Source organism: Morchella importuna (assembly GCF_003444635.1).
Source record: "Morchella importuna strain M04M26 chromosome Unknown Morimp01GS005, whole genome shotgun sequence".
In the NCBI taxonomy this organism is placed as follows: domain Eukaryota; kingdom Fungi; phylum Ascomycota; class Pezizomycetes; order Pezizales; family Morchellaceae; genus Morchella; species Morchella importuna.
The window spans coordinates 984,417-1,003,891 of NW_025763402.1; the positions used below are offsets into that span (position 1 = coordinate 984,417).

At 45.6% G+C, this 19,475-nt stretch overlaps 4 protein-coding genes across 4 annotated transcripts; 2 read left to right on the forward strand and 2 right to left on the reverse strand.

Moving 5' to 3' along the window:
* Positions 1–1,590: 1,590 nt before the first annotated feature.
* Positions 1,591–4,012, reverse strand: LAJ45_02794 (uncharacterized protein; the record flags this gene model as incomplete). Its single annotated transcript, XM_046112385.1, has 4 exons — positions 1,591–1,657; positions 1,739–2,739; positions 2,793–3,752; positions 3,905–4,012. The coding sequence occupies 4 exons, from the start codon at positions 4,010–4,012 to the stop codon at positions 1,591–1,593; spliced, it is 2,136 nt and encodes a 711-aa protein (XP_045974511.1).
* A 9,087-nt stretch (positions 4,013–13,099) lies between these two features.
* Positions 13,100–14,061, reverse strand: LAJ45_02795 (uncharacterized protein; the record flags this gene model as incomplete). The annotated part of the gene is made up of 4 exons (XM_046112386.1): positions 13,100–13,204; positions 13,261–13,362; positions 13,817–13,956; positions 14,028–14,061. The coding sequence occupies 4 exons, from the start codon at positions 14,059–14,061 to the stop codon at positions 13,100–13,102; spliced, it is 381 nt and encodes a 126-aa protein (XP_045974512.1).
* A 995-nt stretch (positions 14,062–15,056) lies between these two features.
* LAJ45_02796 (uncharacterized protein) lies at positions 15,057–15,362 on the forward strand (the record flags this gene model as incomplete). The annotated part of the gene is made up of 2 exons (XM_046112387.1): positions 15,057–15,283; positions 15,344–15,362. 2 exons carry the CDS (start codon positions 15,057–15,059, stop codon positions 15,360–15,362), a joined length of 246 nt encoding a protein of 81 aa, XP_045974513.1.
* A 289-nt stretch (positions 15,363–15,651) lies between these two features.
* Positions 15,652–18,853, forward strand: LAJ45_02797 (uncharacterized protein; the record flags this gene model as incomplete). The annotated part of the gene is made up of 5 exons (XM_046112388.1): positions 15,652–15,940; positions 16,097–16,838; positions 16,901–17,518; positions 17,571–17,949; positions 17,999–18,853. 5 exons carry the CDS (start codon positions 15,652–15,654, stop codon positions 18,851–18,853), a joined length of 2,883 nt encoding a protein of 960 aa, XP_045974514.1.
* Positions 18,854–19,475: the final 622 nt, after the last annotated feature.

Consider the following 19,475-nt stretch of genomic DNA (forward strand, 5'->3'; position numbering starts at 1 on the left):
CCGGCTGGCCCGGGCGGAAATACATACGGTTCTAGTAGGGAGAGGTCACATCTCAAAGTGCAAAGACCATCTTGACAGTGGATAGAGCAGACAGGTACACGCATATATCGAGGTGATATATCGAGGTGAGGTAGAGTACATAATCCACTCACTCGTCGCCCTTCCATCATGCATAGCACTCTGCTCTAATCCCTTCTATATACACATATGCGTAATTAACTACCAAGGGAAGGGGCAAGAACAGACGTTCAGCAGAAGAAAAGCAGTTGTGTCACATCGCACAAACTGTATGCTATCTAGATAACCAGATGATCTTGACGAAAAAAAATAAAAAACCGCTCTCCCTCGATCCAATCAGAACCAACAGCTACAGACGACAAGTGCTGATATCACATCGTCATCCAGGCTCCTGGTCACATCATATCACTTCCATCTGCTTGCTCCACCTAAATACTCTACCATGGGCATGTTCTGTTTTGTGCCTACATACATTCTACATACATCCTACATACATTCTACATCGTATCTCGCATCCCCACCCCCCATTTCCTCATATCCGGAAAAACTCCCCACCCCACTAAATTCGCTGCATATGCACCCCATGGTTGTTATTTTTACATACTTCACTAAAGAATTCGTTTTTTGTTTTATTTTTCTTGCTAGACGAGACGGGACGAGACGAGACGATGAATTGATTGAAACGAGACGGTAGAGTTCCCTGGAACTTTTACCCACCCACTCCCGGAAACTCAAACAGAGGCAGCCAGAGGTAGGCAACCCCTGGGATTTTTCCTTTTCCATTTCCTTTTTTCCCCAGAGATACACGGGCAGACAAGAAAAAGAAGACAAAAAGATAGAAGACCCAATACCCATGCAACCCCGGTCCCCTGAAACCCCCAAAACAAACCGTAGGTACCGATAAAAAGATAGAGAATGATCATGGGGCAAAAAATTCCCCGAAACAAAGGTTATCCATACAATCGTTAACTGGTTGAGTAGAAGGAAGCGTAAGTAGAAGAACCAGAGACTATATGGTCAATAGTTAAAGCCTACCACCGAGTAAAGATATAAAAGAAAGTAAGTAAGGAAAGAACTGTGGTATAGTAAGGAAAGAACTGCGGCATGGTAAGGAATGGACAGTGGTATAAGTTAACTTGAAATCGACTAGAAGAGAAACCAGCACAAAATTGGAACGGTATGACAGACAACAAACCCGTTTTGTTTTTTTCCATTCCCCCCGCATGATAACGCCATATTCAACCCTACTCAGAATAAAGAAGGAAAATGTTCAGAAGGAAGGACCAAACTACAACCTACATAAATAGGCATGAATAAGTAAAAATATATAATCCCCCAACTCTAAGAAAGAGCGGAGGTAAGAAAGCGGTTTTCTACGCCTTTCCTTGGATAGCTATATGAACCGCTAAGCCGTGAGAATGGGTAGGGAGGCTCGAGAAGCAATGAACATCCACCGGATATTTTGTTACGATGCCCGATTGCGGTAAATGTTCACGATCTCTCGAGGAACACCAACTGTTAATGCGTTTAACAATATAGGCCACCACAAATCATTTAAGATCTGTCAGTTTTCTATGCGCCCCAATCACTCTCGGCTATTCGCCCGTTCATGTGGAATTTGCCAATCTTTTCAAAACCTCTGTACGTACGTAATATCCCACTGATCAGTTTTGCTATCCATCGGGGTCTGTGCCAAAAAATACGAAGACTCGCAACATACCGTGTCAAATCAATGCCGTGCAGATCACCCATGCCATCTTCATCTTCATCCTCTTCCCTCAAATCAGGTACAAGCTGGGGTCCAGCTCCCAGCCGGAATCCTTTTCCCCTTTCCTTCAACGGACTTGCCAGTTCCCTAACACGATGCTCCTTATCATCCCGCCCAACAGCAGGCGGCGGCGAGGAACTGTGCAGGTCCTTCAGAGGACTATAGTCGCTGGGTTTAGCTGGCGTCGACCCGAAATGTATATACTTCCAGAACGGCGCCGGAGAGCTCGTGGGCAGGTATGAACTGGGAAGCTGTCCAGTAGAAGGCGGTGCGAGACGTGGGTGCTGCCTCTGAGGTGCGGGAGTCATAGCGGTCACTGCTGGATTATCATCGGCATATTGAGAGTTTTGTGATGGAGAAGGTGGTATATAATTGATGTCCCCGCGAACTGGTGAATCATGATGATGATGGTTTTGCACTGATGAAATCATCTCGTTTATGTTTGCGGGCTGTATAAGACTTGCACGGCGGGCATGATGTGAGTCTTTGGTGTCAACTAGTGGCTTATCAAGACTGCGAAGAGCCGGAAGAGTTGGCAGCCTGGACCCACGATCGGGGGTATACGCCTCAAGTGGTGCAACACGATATGAGGTGATGGGCGGAGGCGTGACAGATCGTGGAGATCGTTTGATAGTGGGGTACTTCATATTAAGATCCTGGGAGTCTTCAAGTCTCAATCCTTGGGAGGAACTCTGGGCAGGCGGCTGCCCTATTGATTGCTGCAATTGCGACGAGGCGGTCTTTACATTTAGATTGGGTTTAGGAGAGGATGGTGAATTTGGAACAGAATTCTGGCGACCAGGCCCAGCTTTAGGTGGTTTTTGGAGCTTCTTTATATATTCATCACGATGTTCTGGGAGAAGCTCCCATTTCATCCCTTTGCCCGGCTCATCGGTACGACGAGGGATTTTCCTAAAGGCTTTGTTGAGTGATAGATTATGACGAATTGAATTCTATATAATTATATTTAGTACGCTAACTTTATTGGGGATATGATATAACTTACCTGCCAACCCGTATTTGAATGACGATAAAATGCATACTTATCCTGAATATGGTGGTAAATACTCGACAAAGTCAATTGTTCCCCCTCACTTGAGAGGATCGCTTGTGCAATCATTAAAGCATAACTAAAGGGCGGCTTAACATCTTTCATCGCGTCACTTGCATAATCGACATCTTCAGTACTCTCGAGAACAAGGCCGCGATGGTATGATGGAATATTCTCCCGCTTGACCGCAACATCAGGCATCGAGACTGGATCAGTCGAAATTGACGGCAAGACCAGCTGGGATGATGAAGGTCTAGCATTTTGGGAAGAAGATAAAGCTGAAGTGTCATAACAGGATTCACCTGTCTGTGTTGGAAGGGGTGTTGGATCGTCCTCGAGGGGGAATTGCAACACTTTTAAACGACGGAGAACTGATGGGGCGATATTGATAGCAGTGTCCGGAAGAACAAACATCATCTGCACACCACCAATTTCGATGATATTTCCACTGCGGAGTACTATCGTCGAGTCCTTTTTGTAACACTCGTCATCCACTTTAAGTCCATTCCTTCCAATTACTTGCAATCGCCAGCTATATCCGTTTTGATCATAGCTAATTGTAGCGTGGTTTCTTGATACCAACTTGCTTGGTCCCAAGTCGATATGGACAACCTCATCAGGTTTCGCATGAGGGGGGGGTGTAGGTGACCCAGCGGCGCCAGCACCGATGGCACGAACATCTGGCGGACGGCCAATGCGGATAACCAATTCCTTTACATAGTAGGTCCACGTAGCACCAGCAACTTTTGCGTACGCAGTTATTCCTTGAGTATTTTGGCGGAAGTTCTCATCATTGGCGTATTGGAGAGCCACCATTGGATTGGGATCTGGCATCGCTAAAGATGCAATAACGGCATTCACATGGTCGGTTTGTAAGAGAGGGGTGGTTTCCTGGATCTCTTGCGGTTCCTGAACCTATGGGTAGATTGTCAGTCAATATGAACCAGTACGTCATAATCATTGTCTCACACCAGGTTACAGGTATTTTGTTTGTTTGAGGATGAAGATCATGATGATCCGTCTAGTTTGATCGGCAGGTTGAAACGTGGGGTAATGAAAGTGAATACCTTGCGTCTCTTGTTCCGCGGTCGCGATGGAGAAGAATCTGGCATTTCATGATCTGGCGTAGAACCGGCGCGCCGAGCCCGAGTCCGACGGTTAGTCGAAGGTGGCATCGCAGGTACGCAACCTTTGCCTATTGATGGGAGAGGGGAGGGGAAGAAGTTGATGCTTCTTGGGGGGCTCAACGTGTGTCTCTGTAGTCGTAGTGCATGGGTTAGTGGGCTTTGCATAACTCGTGACATTCAATTCATAGCCAGGATAAGTCGATAACGTTGCCACTTTATGCGAAGGGATGCAGACCAAGTGCAGTAGCACCGATATCGGCAGCAATAGCAGAAGCACGGCGACATCAAATGAGTACCACGAGGTAGTGAATGACGATAAGGGATAAGAAAAGTGTATGTGCGTACATACCGACGAGGTTTATCTTTATATTATTTATATGCTAGTTATCTTGAAGTGGGGGAGGGGTTGTGGGGTTGTGGGATCCACAGCTTGGTGCAGCAGAGTGTCAAAGCGGGCGATGAGATGAGGTGCGCGAGTGTGCTGTTTTCGGGCGGCGGCGGGGAGTTGGTGGTGGTGGTGGTGGTGGTGGTGGTAGTGATGGTGGTGGTGGTTGAGTAGTCGTTGTCGTCTTGTGTACCGTCGTAGGTGGGCAAAGGCTGACTGCACAGTATTACACCGTGATGGGCGGCGGACGCGGTGTTTGAAGTGGGCGAGTCGATGCGGCGAGTGGCGTCGCAGCTGGCTGCCACAAAAATGTTCCGCAACGCCAAGACTCCTTGTCAATTATTATAATTATGGAGCTTTCTTTTACTCACTAACTTGGTACTTTACAATCTTCTCAGAGGAAATGAGAATAGTTGTTCTTGGAGGTTATTTCCATGTCTTGTTCAGGCAATTAGTTGTACAATTGTATAGCATCCCTATTTTTAGCTTGGAGCGTTATGTTACGATATGTTACGTAGTGTCTGTACCTACGCTCCAACAACTACATAACTGTACCTACTGCTGTGCTGCGAAGAACCCCCAAGCCGAAAACTGCGCGCAAATTCCAGACCTTGCGCATTCCGCACTTAATACAAGCACTCCTTTGCCTTGCTCCATGCCCATCGCCCCCCAAGAATCCACACAACACACAACTCAACGGAAAAAAAGAAAGGAAGGAGAAACAAACGACAAATTGCGTCATTCGAACTGCGCCGCCCATAACGGCATAGCGTGGAGCGTGGTTACGCCAACCGAAACGATTGACAGGCGTGTCACGGGTATGTACGGATCATCCGCTGGTGGAAAAAAGATTTTCCACCCCACAAGGGCACGGACTTCTTGACTCTTGAGGTGCAAAACAAAGCAAAAAAACGTTCACCAAAACGTTTGTTGACCCTGTTAGTGACATGTGGCCAAGCTTGAAAGCGTGCTAACTGAGACTAGGATGTGTATAAGTGTTTTCAGGTGAACTTTTTAGGTCTTCAAAGGGCTTTTGACCAGTGCACCTACAACACTTTACTCCTCCAGCCTCCCCACAGAATTTACGGCTGTTCCCCTAATATCAAGAGACCAGCTGTAAACCGCCAGGTTCAAAGCGAATATTAAGCTGAAGTTGCAATGTCTTTCACGTTTCTTCTCTAGCGTCGGCTCGGCTTAGGCTCTGTTCGAACGGGCGTGGTATTCAATACTGTGGTAAATCCGGTTGCATGGAATTATGCTTTGAGATAAAACCAAGTATTCGCCAAAGACAAAAGTGTTCGGATGGAGCTGAGGTATTATTAGGCAGAGGCATGAATAGACGAGAGATGCAACGGGAAATAAATACCTTCAGAGGTATTTGTTAAACCATGGTATTTTGTGATGTATTCATGGTATCAAAACCAATAATTTTGGCCATCCGAACACTCAAATACTACGTTGATTTACACCTTCCTACACCATGGTATTGACGTCCGTCCGAACAGAGCAAATTTATCGATACTTTATTGGCCACAAGCTTCGTTGGAAAGGAAATCAGCATCACAAAAGCCAGGGGCGTACATACTCTAGATCTTTCTATCTATAGCCTTTCTATCGACTGTCAATAAAGATTCGTCGCTGGAATGGGAAATCAGTCACAGAGATGGAGATCTTGCAAAGGGAAGAAAAGAGAAAAAGAAAGAAAGAAAGAAAAAAGAGAAAGAGAAAAAAAGAAAAAGGGGGGGGGGATTCTTTGGTTTCTATCCAGGCATGAAGGTCGATTATAATGGAAATTGTGGATTTAGCGGATGATGAACTGAATCACAGAGCCCTTGATCTCCGAGCATCAGTAGAAACTCCTTACTAGGTTAGGGGCTGATGGTCTTTTGAATCCTAGGAAGAATGACTACGAGCACTGGTGCTCCCCATGAGAATAAGAACGAGATTGTTTTCATCGAATTCAACACTTACTATCATTTCAACAATGCTTTTTATCAAACTTGAGTCATCAGAATTACTCATCTCTATAGATCTAGCTATTTATATACTACCTGCATCGAAACGTCGCACAGAACAGAAACGGTGCTTCAAGCTGTTGCTTCTCGCGGTGGTTTCGGGGGTGTTATGCTATAGGTACTGTTTAAAAGATAGATTCTAAAGAGGGCTAGAGTTGGGAAAGATTGCACGGCTTGTTTGTCGCGTCCTCGATCCCGCGACCTCTGCTTCAAAGAATCGGGGGGTATTCAGAAAACATGCACATTAAATTGAGAAAATTATCGTCCGAGTGCAGGCACTAAAACGAATGTCGATCATAGCCTATCACTCACATAAAGGTTGCGGCCTATAGGAACAAATATTACGAGTTTGGGCTCAAAACATGATGCAAGACGAGCACATTCCTTGGGATCGCTTTCAAAAGGAATAGGAACACACTAAATGTATGTGGGCCCTCGACGAGCTCTCTGCCCTTCAGTCAAATTTCACCTCAGTCAACGAAATACTTTTATTTGGCCAACATTGTTCTTATGCCAACTAAAATTTTTAGGTTAGCCTCCTACTTTCCTTGTAAAAATAGTTTTCCTATATGTCGATCCTTTCTCTTTTACATTTACTTAGGGCCCGTCGGCCCGTATACACGCACTCTTAAATATGACTGGATAGATTTAATTACGGACCGTTTACTGAATATATATAGACGTCCCCTTAGATTTTATCCGTACACCGCTACCGAGAAGAAGAGCAAATACACATACCTACCATACCTATCATACTTAATAATATCTCGGTCAACATCGAGACTACTCTAATTCTAGAGAATCCCGAGATTCTGGTTCTGGTTCTGTCCCTGCGGGCTGCGCGGTTCCGGAAGTGGCAGTATCATATTTAAGAGAGAAACCAATCGCCGATTGGTCTCGTCATAGCACATACCTGAGTGAGTGAATGTGTGTGCTCTAGCTATATTGATGGGAATATATTAGGAACTTGGCCCCTCGCACTGACACTCCAGCCTTGATAAGGAGTCGATACGCGCCAATAAAGTTCTTAGAATCATAGCTGGTCTATTCGTGCAAAGATTCTATCGTGTGGCGGTAGTAAATATTGAGGAAAATTATTTCCAAGGCCAGATAAACAAGAATATTTTTCATGGGACGCACAATGCCGCCACTATTCTTCGTTATTGGTACTCGATGCAGGAGCTGAATTTTACTGCACACACGAGTTGCTATATACTGACTCGTGGTCAGCCATTCACCACTTTCAATCTCTGGGCACAGATATGCATGTCGTGAAGATGATGTTATTATGTGTCGAGTCTAACACAAATAATAAAACAAGCCAGATTTTAGATCACAAATATCTCGTTTACAACTCCAATATCTGATTACTACATTCAGCTCAGAGTCTCGATCCGATCGACACCCGCCCTCTCTTTCGCTCTCTAAAGCTTACCATTCTTATAAACTTCTAATCTGAAAACCAGCCGTACGGTAACTAATAAAAGAAAAGGTTCGGGACACCTGGCCAATGAAGAGAAGCTTCAAAGTCGGTAACGCGTTCAAATACTACAGAGGAAGGTGTAATGACATTTGGGAAATAGCCGAGACAAGTGTGTATACGTACTCAGTTGCTACCCCCGGTAATTATCTACTAATGCCAGGCGTGATAGTCAGAGGACTAAATTGTTGACTTGACCTCTCCCGACCTCTTACATTCCATGCCTTCTTCGCTGGCAAAGACGACTTCGAGTTGGTCGACATGCACGGCATAGCCTCCTTGACAGAAACGCAATACATATGGGAGTGTTGGCCAAGGAAAGTCATTAAATTGGTAGAGTAATAGGCGAAATGTTACTGCATGATCCAAGTTGTCTTGGTGCCAACACAGAATTTCTTTTTTAAAAGAAAAAGCGTACGTACTCCCAAGTGTGTACGCTTGATAGGACCCCCACTCACTGTTACCTAAGTCGCCAAAAGGAATTGACCTGGGTCAGTGAGTTACTATATTCCTCGCTATCGATCAATGCAGCATTGTGGCGTTTACAGAAAGATCCCCAGGGTGGTGGAAATTAAGAAATGGCAGAGGAAGGTGGGGGCAGAAGGTAAAATCAGATGCCGGTACATGATTGGATTGGACTGGATATTCCTCCGGAATCTCGGAGATCTCGGGCCTTCAATTGTGTGTCGATCAAAATGTTCACGACGGTTCTTCTGCATAAATCCGACTAGGGAGGAAGTCGACTTAGAGAGCACCAAAAAAATCTTTTGGGGGATACTGGCGTGATGATCCTTTCCTTGAGGGAGAGTGATAGATGGAGTAGGAGCTTCCATGCGTATGTATATGCACCGGTTGTCAAATCCGGTACACATGAGGGTATCCACCGGTTGAGGTTAAGATATTGGGTACATGTGGTGTCAGAGAGGCACTTTGAGCTTGCTCCATTTTCATTGACATGCAGGTATGAAGGCGGGTAGATGGTAGATCGACACGGAAGTCTAGACATCCTACGTTCTCTGCCGGTTTACGTTTGTTCTGTATGGGGTCTATCAAGTGCATAACAAGTACTCGCGTGTAGGGGAAAGAACTAGAAAATGCAAATGCGTATTTTGTATGGCAGATCAGCGCCACTCCATATAAATAATCCCTGTTTCGTCACTTGCATTTTCTGGTTCTTTATGCTGTACGCGAGTACATGTACTAAAGGCATGTGGCTAGGTACCAGCTGTTATATACATCTACTGATGTGTTATGTATTTAAAGATCACATGAGCTATATACGATGTAAGCAACTAACGATTTGGAGGTCTGCGTGTTTTATTACAAGGCGTTGTGAAAAGTCATTCAGCTTAGTACCTGAACAAGCTGTACTCACTCGGAAGAAATTTTCCGTTTGTCATGGAGTAGTAAGAAAGCCACAGTGTTTCTCAGAGGTTTTGCTTACTCTAAGTATCAAATTACAAAGTTAAGACTCCATTAAGAGGATACTCCCGTAACAGATATCGTAAACCGCCCCGAAGTGAAACCTTCATGGTTTCCTCCCCCGCAAAAGTATTTATCCGGGGAAGGAGAAACTAGCCTAGCGTCGGGAACGTAGCTGTCTCATATACAGATTATCTGATAGCCGGACGACGTCCGTAACTTGAGACACGAACGGGTGTCCCGAGTGTATTTCGCATGTATACCTAACTCAGGGCCGAATCATTGTTCTCCGGGTTGATCATCTAGTTTTTCCTACAATGGGTCAAGAGACAAAATGCTTCGCATAAGCACCCCTACATGCAGCTGTGCTCCTCCGGATGAACAGAAAAACACGTCAATCCGTCCTGCAGAGCTCGGAATAACCTTAACTCATGCGCATGGTTTTTCCGAGCCGGGTATCGCAAGACATGTTGTCTCTTCTGTTTTGGAACAGAAGGCGTTTCCGAGATGAAAGGTCGTATGTAGCAGGGGTTGACGTTTTGAGGCTGAGTACATCTTCTAGTAGAGGGATGATGACGAAAGAGAGCATATATGGGTACCGTGGGATTCTGTTTTGCAGCTACAGGGTTACTCACTGTATCCGCTGGTTCAGGTATCGTTTGAGTATAGCTTGCAAGGTTAGCCACGGATGGGTGTGTTTGTGCACCGCGGTTGAACTTGAGTTAAAGTGCCTCCGCCGTAGGGTAACTTGTATAACCACGAGTAGAGCTGCGCCAATGTTCTGTTCTACATGATAAGCGCAATATAACCCCCCCCCCCCCCTCTGTGACGTAGCAGCGGCAGTGGTTTAATCAAAAGTAGGTAAAGCCACCAGCTACAGTGATTCCCTGGTATGTATCAGGATATTATATGCCAAGTATGTATGCCTAGAAAAGTAGAGTAGAGCAAACGCAGAGAGATCACCCGCCCCCGGTACACTTCATGCACTCCTCAGTCGATGAATTCAGTGACCTACATGCAAATCGAGTCTTCCTCCTCGCCCATATGAACTGGTTCAAGTCACGGAAAAGTGTGTCCTCGCACATCTCCGAGAAGAACTCCGTACTGGTACATGCAGGGGACTGTTAGCTCCAACGCCAAAAAAAACCCAACATCTACCGTACACGGTACACACTTAGCTGGCATGTGAGACATCGCCAGATACCTTAGTAGTCTGGTTAACGTTCTTCTTTCTTGGCCTTCTGGAAGCAAGGGTACGGGGAATGGTCGGGAAAACCAGCAGATCCGGCGTGTTCCGGGATCGTGAAGACGTTGGGTTGAAAAGGCTTGGCTTAGCTGCATTGGAGAGTGTGATCCCTGCAAGCTAGTATGATCCCAGGAACGTGGGGGCTGCTAAACCCTAACCTAGAAGACGATTGTTTTATGCCTACATATATTTTAGATGCATGGGTTTTTCTTGCTCAAGCGTTTCTAAATGTTCTTGTAGGCAACTGAGTAATTTCAGATGTATTTACAAAGATAGTGCCACCCTGAAAAGCCACCTCCCCATGGGTCCATCCGAAACAGAACCATCCTAACAATCTTATATGAGGGACCACTCGTTGAATGTGGACCCTTCTTTGGTTGCCAAGCGACAGTCTAGCCGATATCAGGAGGCATCAGGTATTAATAATTATGACGAGTGATATCTCATGATACAGTTCCCTTGGCAATCTCGCCAGGCTCCATACATGGACTTGGCAACAATTTAGCGAGCTTTAATATCCCGAGATTGATAATTACCCCTCAAGCGGTTCAGCGCGGGGAATAATCATCGAGATCATAGCATTTTGTCCTCGTATCGTGCGAGTCACATCGGCCGAGAAATGGGTTCCTGCGCACTTCTTCTGTTTATTACACTGCATCTCCCTATTCAACCATTGAACTAAAGGGGAGCCAAGGTGATAATATATTATCAATCGTATGATGGTGATGCCGCCCAGGAAAGTACTTTTAGATAAATCAAAATCTCTTAAGCCGTATTTGTTACCCGTTGCATGTAGCCGTACGTCTATTTCAGGAGAGAACCCGCATGTCTTGACGGCTTGGGGCATACGCGTCCCAAATTTTGCTTTTTTCCCCTCCTTCTCTTCACTTTACTCGTCGCGATATCGGTCCGCGATTTCGCATTTGTTTTGAGACCCTGAATTTCTAAGTGAGGTAGTACGGCATAATTTTTGGCTAGACCGAAGAGGGTGATTTTTGCCCGCGCCAGTGCCTATGAGGTCAACATGCTGCTAATGGAATTGCTTTTTTTCTATTTCATGCTGATTATGTGAGAATTTGAAAGGACCGCCAACTTCTAGTGATTGGATGAACAAGATGGCATCGATAATTATGTTGGTGATCGCGAGCAAGACAAACATGTGCATAGCCTCGGGAGTCGGACTCGGCAGTGGGATCACCGGTCGGGATTTCGGCGTGGGGTATGAATTTGCGAGACCTGTGGCAGAGGTTGAAGAGAGTTACCCGTTTGGCTTGGCATGTGCACTTCTCTAACACCAGTCAACACTTTGAAGGTATGAAAAAAGACAGATAAGATAACTAACACGCATGATTTATTGCCAGTTTTCGTCCTGATCGATTGCGGACTTTGAACCATTGTTAACGACCGACGAAGTGATAGAGACATGAGTTGTGGAGCTACTAAGAGGGTGAAAGTCGAGATGGAAGTCTTAGACTCGTGAGGGACGGTGAAGTGTAGTCATGACGAAGAGGTATTATTTGTGAGGACAGGTGTCCCGTGGGTTTAATTAGCTTATGCCTCGTTGTCGATTGTCTGGGGCCAAAGATGAGAAACACGAAGGCCTTTGAGACTCGCATGGACATGTCACCTCATATCAGCGCTAGTGTTCCACATATATATAACGCTCATTTGGCAAACAAGCATCGAGTCACTAATGGCATGTCAGGGCGTGTCAATCCCCCTCATCCCTTTTAGTTTTAGTAACCAGTCATAATATCACAGAACGCCAAAGTAGCTCCTTGATTATTGATATCGAGGCATGTAGGCACCTTTCCTATAGGCCTAGCGGATATCACTTCTAATGGCGATTATAAGATCTAAGACAGAACAAGCCGAGTATGGGTACCATTGCATGATCGGATAGTAACTGGCCGACATCAGAGATATTTTTTGGGATACGGAAGAGGGTCTCGATGCTCCGCCCCCCTCTTTCGTCCTTTGTGGTTAGGCGTAGGGGGCTCGTACACCCAAGTGGTCAATGTCAGGCTTCATTTGAGACTAACGGGCCGGTGGGCAAAAGCTTAGCCAACACAAGCGAAGGGCCAAGCAACCCGTCTAAACATGGAAAAGGTCCCAGTAGAGTGGAACCATGTGCGGAGTGAAGTGGAGGGGTGAGCAAAAGGGCTCGGAGGATCATTACAGCCTACAGGAGCTGAGCTGAAAGTCGTCGTAATGTGATGCTGTGATGACGAGGCCTGTCCAAATACCAGGTCCTTGAAACTGCTCACTGCTCATATTATTTAGACACTTAGGCAGAGTTTTATTGCTCCCTGAATTGGCCAACTACATTAAGTGTTTTAAGGGAAACGACCACTGATGTTTTGGAGATCGGTCGGTAGTACTTGGATGGATATGGCGGTTTCAATACCCGAGACCGAGGTTTGGATCAAATACCGCTTCGCCCCAATACTTAGGGGGTATAAATGCGCATTGTTATATTACTTGGGCACACGCAGAAGGCTTGTTTGATACCAGATCTGCGGTCGGTGTGTTTAACCATACCGCATTGATCCATGCTCGTGTGATGTGAAAAAGCTTGACTTTCTTATCAACTGCAGACTGCATGAAAGTGCAGAAACGGCTGCGAGTGACTCTCATGGGTTGTCTGATGAGCACACTCTACAACAAGTAATTGGGACACCTGTACCATATACTATTCTAATAATGTCAATAGATCATTTTTGTATCTCTAGAGGTGCAAGTACATACGGTAATATTAACATCACCATTCACGCATCGCCTAGGGGTGATCTGTCTGGCGTAGTAGTGAAAGATATTGGGCGCTAGTTCGGCCAGAACACCGTCCTGGACCTGAGAAGTTGCGTGTCACACCCACTAGACTACTGCAAACCCAGCAAAAAAAATGAGGGACTTTCCTGCTTTGCCAATTAGGCACTTGAGACGAGACTAAACTGCCGTCTCACATCGGTGGTCTTCCACATTTTAGGTTTTCTCGATTCAAAAACCCCGCAGGACGCGCGCAGGTGGCCCTTACATGCCCTTCTTTCCACTGGGCTCCTGAGATACACGTATTTACACACAGTGCACAGTAGGTGACGGCCGTGATTTTGTTGACCTATTTGCATCAGCCCTGAACCAACTACCAACTTTGAAGCAACATTCTCCAAAAGAAATTAGAGCCCGGGGTTAAGAGCACACGCCGGCCGAAGGTGATCGGGGTTTGGAGCTTACCGAACGGTGACAAAGACGGTCGATATTGTTTTAGGCTGATCCGCTGTATCAGCCGTAGATTACATGCAGCTACAGTCGCGGCAGGCGTTGACAAGCTTTCAGGCGCAGCGGTTTTCTCGCGTGGGGCATGGGTTCCCCCCATGCCATGGAAACGGGATACCTCCTCAAATCGATTAATCGGTTCTTGGGACTCACAACGATCCCAAGTAACTCCTGTTCATCAATGAGACATAGACGAAATCTTAGATGTTTATCGAGAGGGTCGATTGACTTTCAAACTGTACCTGCAACTCTTACTGATGCAACCATAATTGACATCTTAAACGCCACACGTGATGGACACTGTTCACTGCATTGTGCCCTCCATATGCTGTGTGATGTGATGTCATGACCTCCGTAAAATAGACCAAACGGCGGAAGAAATGTTCCTTTGCGTAACCCCAATTATATCGCCAGGTAAATTACGTCAAAGAATTTCCTTTTCGCCGGGAGGAACTAGGATTTAAAAGCTTACTTGGAGGAAATTTTTCTGATTCGGGGAAGTTTGCGAGAAAAGAGATTATTCCTGCTTGTTTCCAATACGAGATTTACGGAGATGCCCTAAGCGGGAGAAACCGATGCGTTCTGAGTTCTATTGCCGTTATGGGGACCTCAACGAGGTACAAGGTTCTTCTGTTTAGAAATCCGCCAGACGCCACCATTTAGTGCTGCATTCACACCCTTTGGTGGAACTACAATCGACGAAGTCCTGTGGTTGGGAGGGTCGAAGCGAAAATTACGCACTGGAAAGGGTTGCAGAAAGGCTCTCTTCTTGGTTCCCCCCATCCCCCCTCTCAGTTGCATCAAAAGGGGGCAGATGACTGGATTCATAAGTGAGTTTTCTTTCATTTCTTGCTGAATTCAAGCTTTTATTTCTTGGGAGCTTTCCAGAACATAACGAAGCAATTTTCATAGACATGGCGAAGGTAATGATCCAATTCTTTGCATGCCGTGAGACTTCCCTTCGCGGGAGGGGTTGCCACATCTATCGATGGGCGATAAGATTGATTGCCGCTTGTCACTTGGAACATGCATGGTCTCCAACCGGACCTGTTGTGACAAGCTCTAGAAAGTAAGAAAGACAAGACTTCTGTACGGTACTGTAGTCTTTCTCTACTTTACCTTATCCTATTATAAGGTAAAGACCCCTGTAACCACTATGAATCGCTTGGTGGTCGACCGATGGATGGCGGAGGTATTCTAATCCCAAATCTGCCTTGTGGGTCCCTTCTTTTTCCACTTCGAGACAAAATAGTGAGAACCTCCAAGACGCCATGGAGGTTCAGTGGATAACCTGTCCTGTCCATCAGGTTCAGTGGATGACCTGTCCTGTCATCAAAGGTGTGACCCAAGGCCAGATTGAAAAAAGACCCTCGTTCAGACTCTCCAGACATCACGAATTCAGTCTTGGGTTTGTCTCTATTTTCCGACCGCAGCACTGGGCACGGCTACCTAGGGAGGGCAAAAAAAAAAAAAAAAAAAAAAAAAAAAAAAGGATAGCGTACGTCAGAATCCGGGATTTGAATTATTGCTCCCTACACTTTGACTTACCTGCACACAGAAAGGTCGTACATACATAGACCAACAGCAGAAGGGCATAATAATAGTCAAGCTTTTGATCTGACGCAAAACAAAGCCCGCCAGAGAAAAAGGCACTGCCACCCCACCATACCTTCCAGAGCATTATCCCCTGCTCTCTTCCTAGTACTCAACTCTTCACAAAACCCCCCTCTTTTCGAACAATATCCCTTTGTCTGTGAAGATACATCCAGGACAATCGGTTTTCGTTGCTTTTATCACTCTCGTTATTGTTGCTGGTGCTGGATGCAAATCAATTTGGACGAGCTGAGCGCGAGAAAGCTGTTCGTTATGGATATGTCTTCGACTTCACATTTGGGATCCACCCACTCGTCGCCCGAGTCCTTTGACGATGATACTGCAATGATGGGAACTGCCAATTGGCAACATATGCCCCCTCCTCCACAAACGGCGCCGCCTTCAGTGGCAGGAAGCAGTGCGACATCATCGGTACCTACCAAGGCGCCACTACCATTACAGAAACGTAGAAGGGTTACTCGAGCATGCGATGAGTGTCGGCGGAAGAAGATTAAGTGCGACGGGAAACAGCCATGTACACACTGTACGGTCTACAGCTATGGTTTGTGAATTTTCCTATGTTGCCCCCCGTTTCCGGGACGAAGTAGAGCAAGAACTCCTGTTTGACCTGTCATACAACCTTGACCCTTAGCTGTACTGGCAAACTGGCAGCCGCAAAAGAACCCTCCACTGATTCTTGCTTCTTGGTACCTTTTAGAATGCACATATGACCAACCCTCAAACCGGAGACGAAACCCCGCTCCACAGTACATCGAGGCATTAGAGAACCGACTTCAACGGACCGAAGCACTGTTGAAGGCAGTACTGCCAGACATCGATGTGAACCACCCAAACTTCGATCTCAATAAGGTTCTACCGCAAATACAGGAGGCCGCAACGGTCCGCACAGCAAGACTCGGAATCAATAACAGCACAAATGATAACGGCATCGGGACAGAAAAGGATTCTCTTCTTGAATCTATGGTAGAAGCAGCAGGGCGTTTAGATATCGATGAGAGTGGACATATGGACTTCCATGGTCACTCATCGGGTATGGCCTTCCTGGCACATTTAAATAACCAATTCGGCGATCTACTAGGCGAGGATGTCAAAGCCTTGAAAAAGATGCGCTCTACTGCTTTCCCCGCATTTTTTGATTCCCCGCAATCATCTATCAGCTCATCCCCAGAGGCAAGCGCGGCAATAACAGCTATGTTGCCAAAGAAGGAGGTTGCTCTTGTTTTGGTGGATACATGTCTAGACGATGCTTGTATTCTTATGCGATTTGTCCACAGGCCGACATTCAATGAACTGATGGACCAAATTTACCAGACAGAACCTGGAAATTACACTGAAAACCAACTTAGCTTTCTACCATTACTATATTTGACATTGGCGGTAGGATGTATCTTTGTCAACGACATGTCTATATACGGGGTTGAGAGCCCGGTTGCTGAAGGGTGAGTCAATTCCGAAACCAGCAATGCACATGTTTTCTAATCAAGCTATTTTTTTCATACAGAACCAAATATTTTAGTGCTGGTCGCCGTATGATTGAAATAACTGATTGTCGCGATATCCATTCCATCCAGACCGTCCTCATGATGGTTGTGTTTCTGCAATCATCTGCTAGGATGTCAACATGTTATTCTTTTGTCGGCATTGCGCTTTCCGCTTCTGTAAGGCTAGGCCTTCATCGATCTTTACCAGGAACAAGCTTTAGTCCTATAGAAAGGGAAATCCGTAAAAGAATATTCTGGACTGTACGGAAAATGGATACATATGTCGGAGCTCTGCTGGGGCTTCCGAAAGGTATTGCAGACGAGGATATAGATCAAGAAATGCCCGCTGAAGTGGATGACGAGTATATTACCGAGAAGGAAATATTACCACAGCCAGAAGGAGTTATGCCTGCGATGGCTGCTGCAAATGCTCATGCTAAATTACTGAAGATTATGGGAAAATTGGTTAAATATATTTATCCCTTGAAGGGAGTTGAGGCTAGCGTGACTGGTAGAAGATTTGGATACAGTGTTAGCTACTCAAAAGTTCATGAAATTGAAAAGGACCTTGGGGATTGGCTAGACGCTCTTCCGATGCAACTAAGACCCGGAGGGGATACGCCGCAAAGTCTACTTAAGTAAGTAATCGCTTTTTTACTAATGACTCATCAATCTAATAACTCTCTCTAGGGCCCAATTTCTTCTTAAGATGGCATTTGCTCACGTGCAAATGATGCTATATCGCCCGTTTTTGCACTATATCTCTCGACCAAAGAACAGAGGTTGCGATGAGCGACCTTACGCCAGTGCCGCCGCATGCGTTAATGTTTCGCGCAAAATTGTTCACACAGCAGATGAAATGAGAAAAAAGGGCATCTTGAATGGCGCTTATTGGTTCAGCATGTACACCACTTTCTTTTCCGTCATCACAATGCTGTACTACGTCCTTGAAAATTCCACCGATGTAACATCGTTGGCAATACTGAGGGATGCGGAGATTGGACGAGATTTATTATTAGGTCTTAAGGAACGAAGCCTAGCTGCAAAGAGGTGTTCGATTGCTCTACAAGTATGTGACGTCCTTTAATGTGCATGATTCAAGTACTGACATTTTCTAGCCTTTATTTGACAAAGTCCCCCAAAAGATCAAACCAGATCTAGAAAAAGCGAGCCTAGCCAAGAAAAAGCGGGCTAGAGCGGGGTCAAAATCTGGGGATGCCGATCAGTCTACCACTTGGAGCAATACCTCCCGGACGGTCTCGCCTGACGTTTCGGATTCACCTCAAAGCAGGCGCTCAAGAACCTTTCCCGGATCCCCGGATATAGACATGAGACGCCAAACGACACCTATGCAAATTCAACGAACAGCGGCTCTAACTCAGACTCCAGAAGACTTAAATCGTCGAAGCTCATATGAAGTATTTACAACTGCCGAGACTTTCCCTTCTACTCATAGCACTCCAGATCCACAGCCAGTGTCTTTCCAGGCACATCTTTCCGGGAGTGGACTGCCAGATCTCAACGCTTTAATGTTTCCCTCGCCGGACCCTTTTAACTATAACTACGCACACACTATGGGCCAGCAACAGTATACAAAGACGGAACGTATGCAGCAAGACAGCCCTTCATCCCCTGAAAGCATGTTTGGTGCAAACGGGTCACAGGGAAACCCATACGACAGTTTAGAGGTCCAACTGTTTGGCCCTTTACCCCCATACCTTCTACAGGGTCAACCCCAATCAGTTTCGTCGGATGTTCCGACGACAGGGGGTGAACGACCAACACAACACATTGAAGTTGGTGATAGCCGCCCAGTACCAAATAGCGGTATTCCAGGACAGGCTTTCATGTCAGGAACTGCGGGAGGTGCTATGAATCTGGATAGTTTTTTTGGCGACGAGTATGAGTGGGATGATGTCCTAATGCAGCAATCAACATATCGTGTGCAACCAGACTTGAAGGAGCAATATTAAAGGTCGTGACTGGATTCTCGGCATATGCATTGGATGATTGAGCACTTTCCTTTCATTTTCCACGTGGGCTTAGTTGCTTTGGCATTGTACTCTCATTTGTTTATTTCCTCTCAGGATCTTACCATTTGCATTATAACGGGTCACTGGCGCTATTTGGATTGAGATTTCTTATGGGGCGAGGTGTACCCCATCAACGTTACATTCCACCTTTTTTTGGTTTCATTATCTTTTCTCTTGCTGATTTGGAAATTTCCAAACGGTGGTACTATATTGCTTTCTTTTCTCGGTTTGTTTTGTTTCTTCTTTTAAACTCACTACTCACTATTAGGGCGACATACTAAATATTTGGGGAAAGGGTTTTTCGTCATTTTTTCTTTCTTTCTGAATATCGCTACATTAATGCCTTTTTTTCCTTTTCTTTCGTTTTCGGGGTCATAAATGGGTTTTCTTCGTTGTTGATAGTTTACAGATGTGGCTACAGAGAGGCTTGTTTCCTCCATCGTTTATTTATTTTTATTTTTATTTGTCTTAAAATCTATGCATGGTGCTTGTTTGATATGGGGTTGGTTGTATGAGTTACAGAATCATGTTTTGCATGGAAGGTCAAAACGGAAATAAAAGA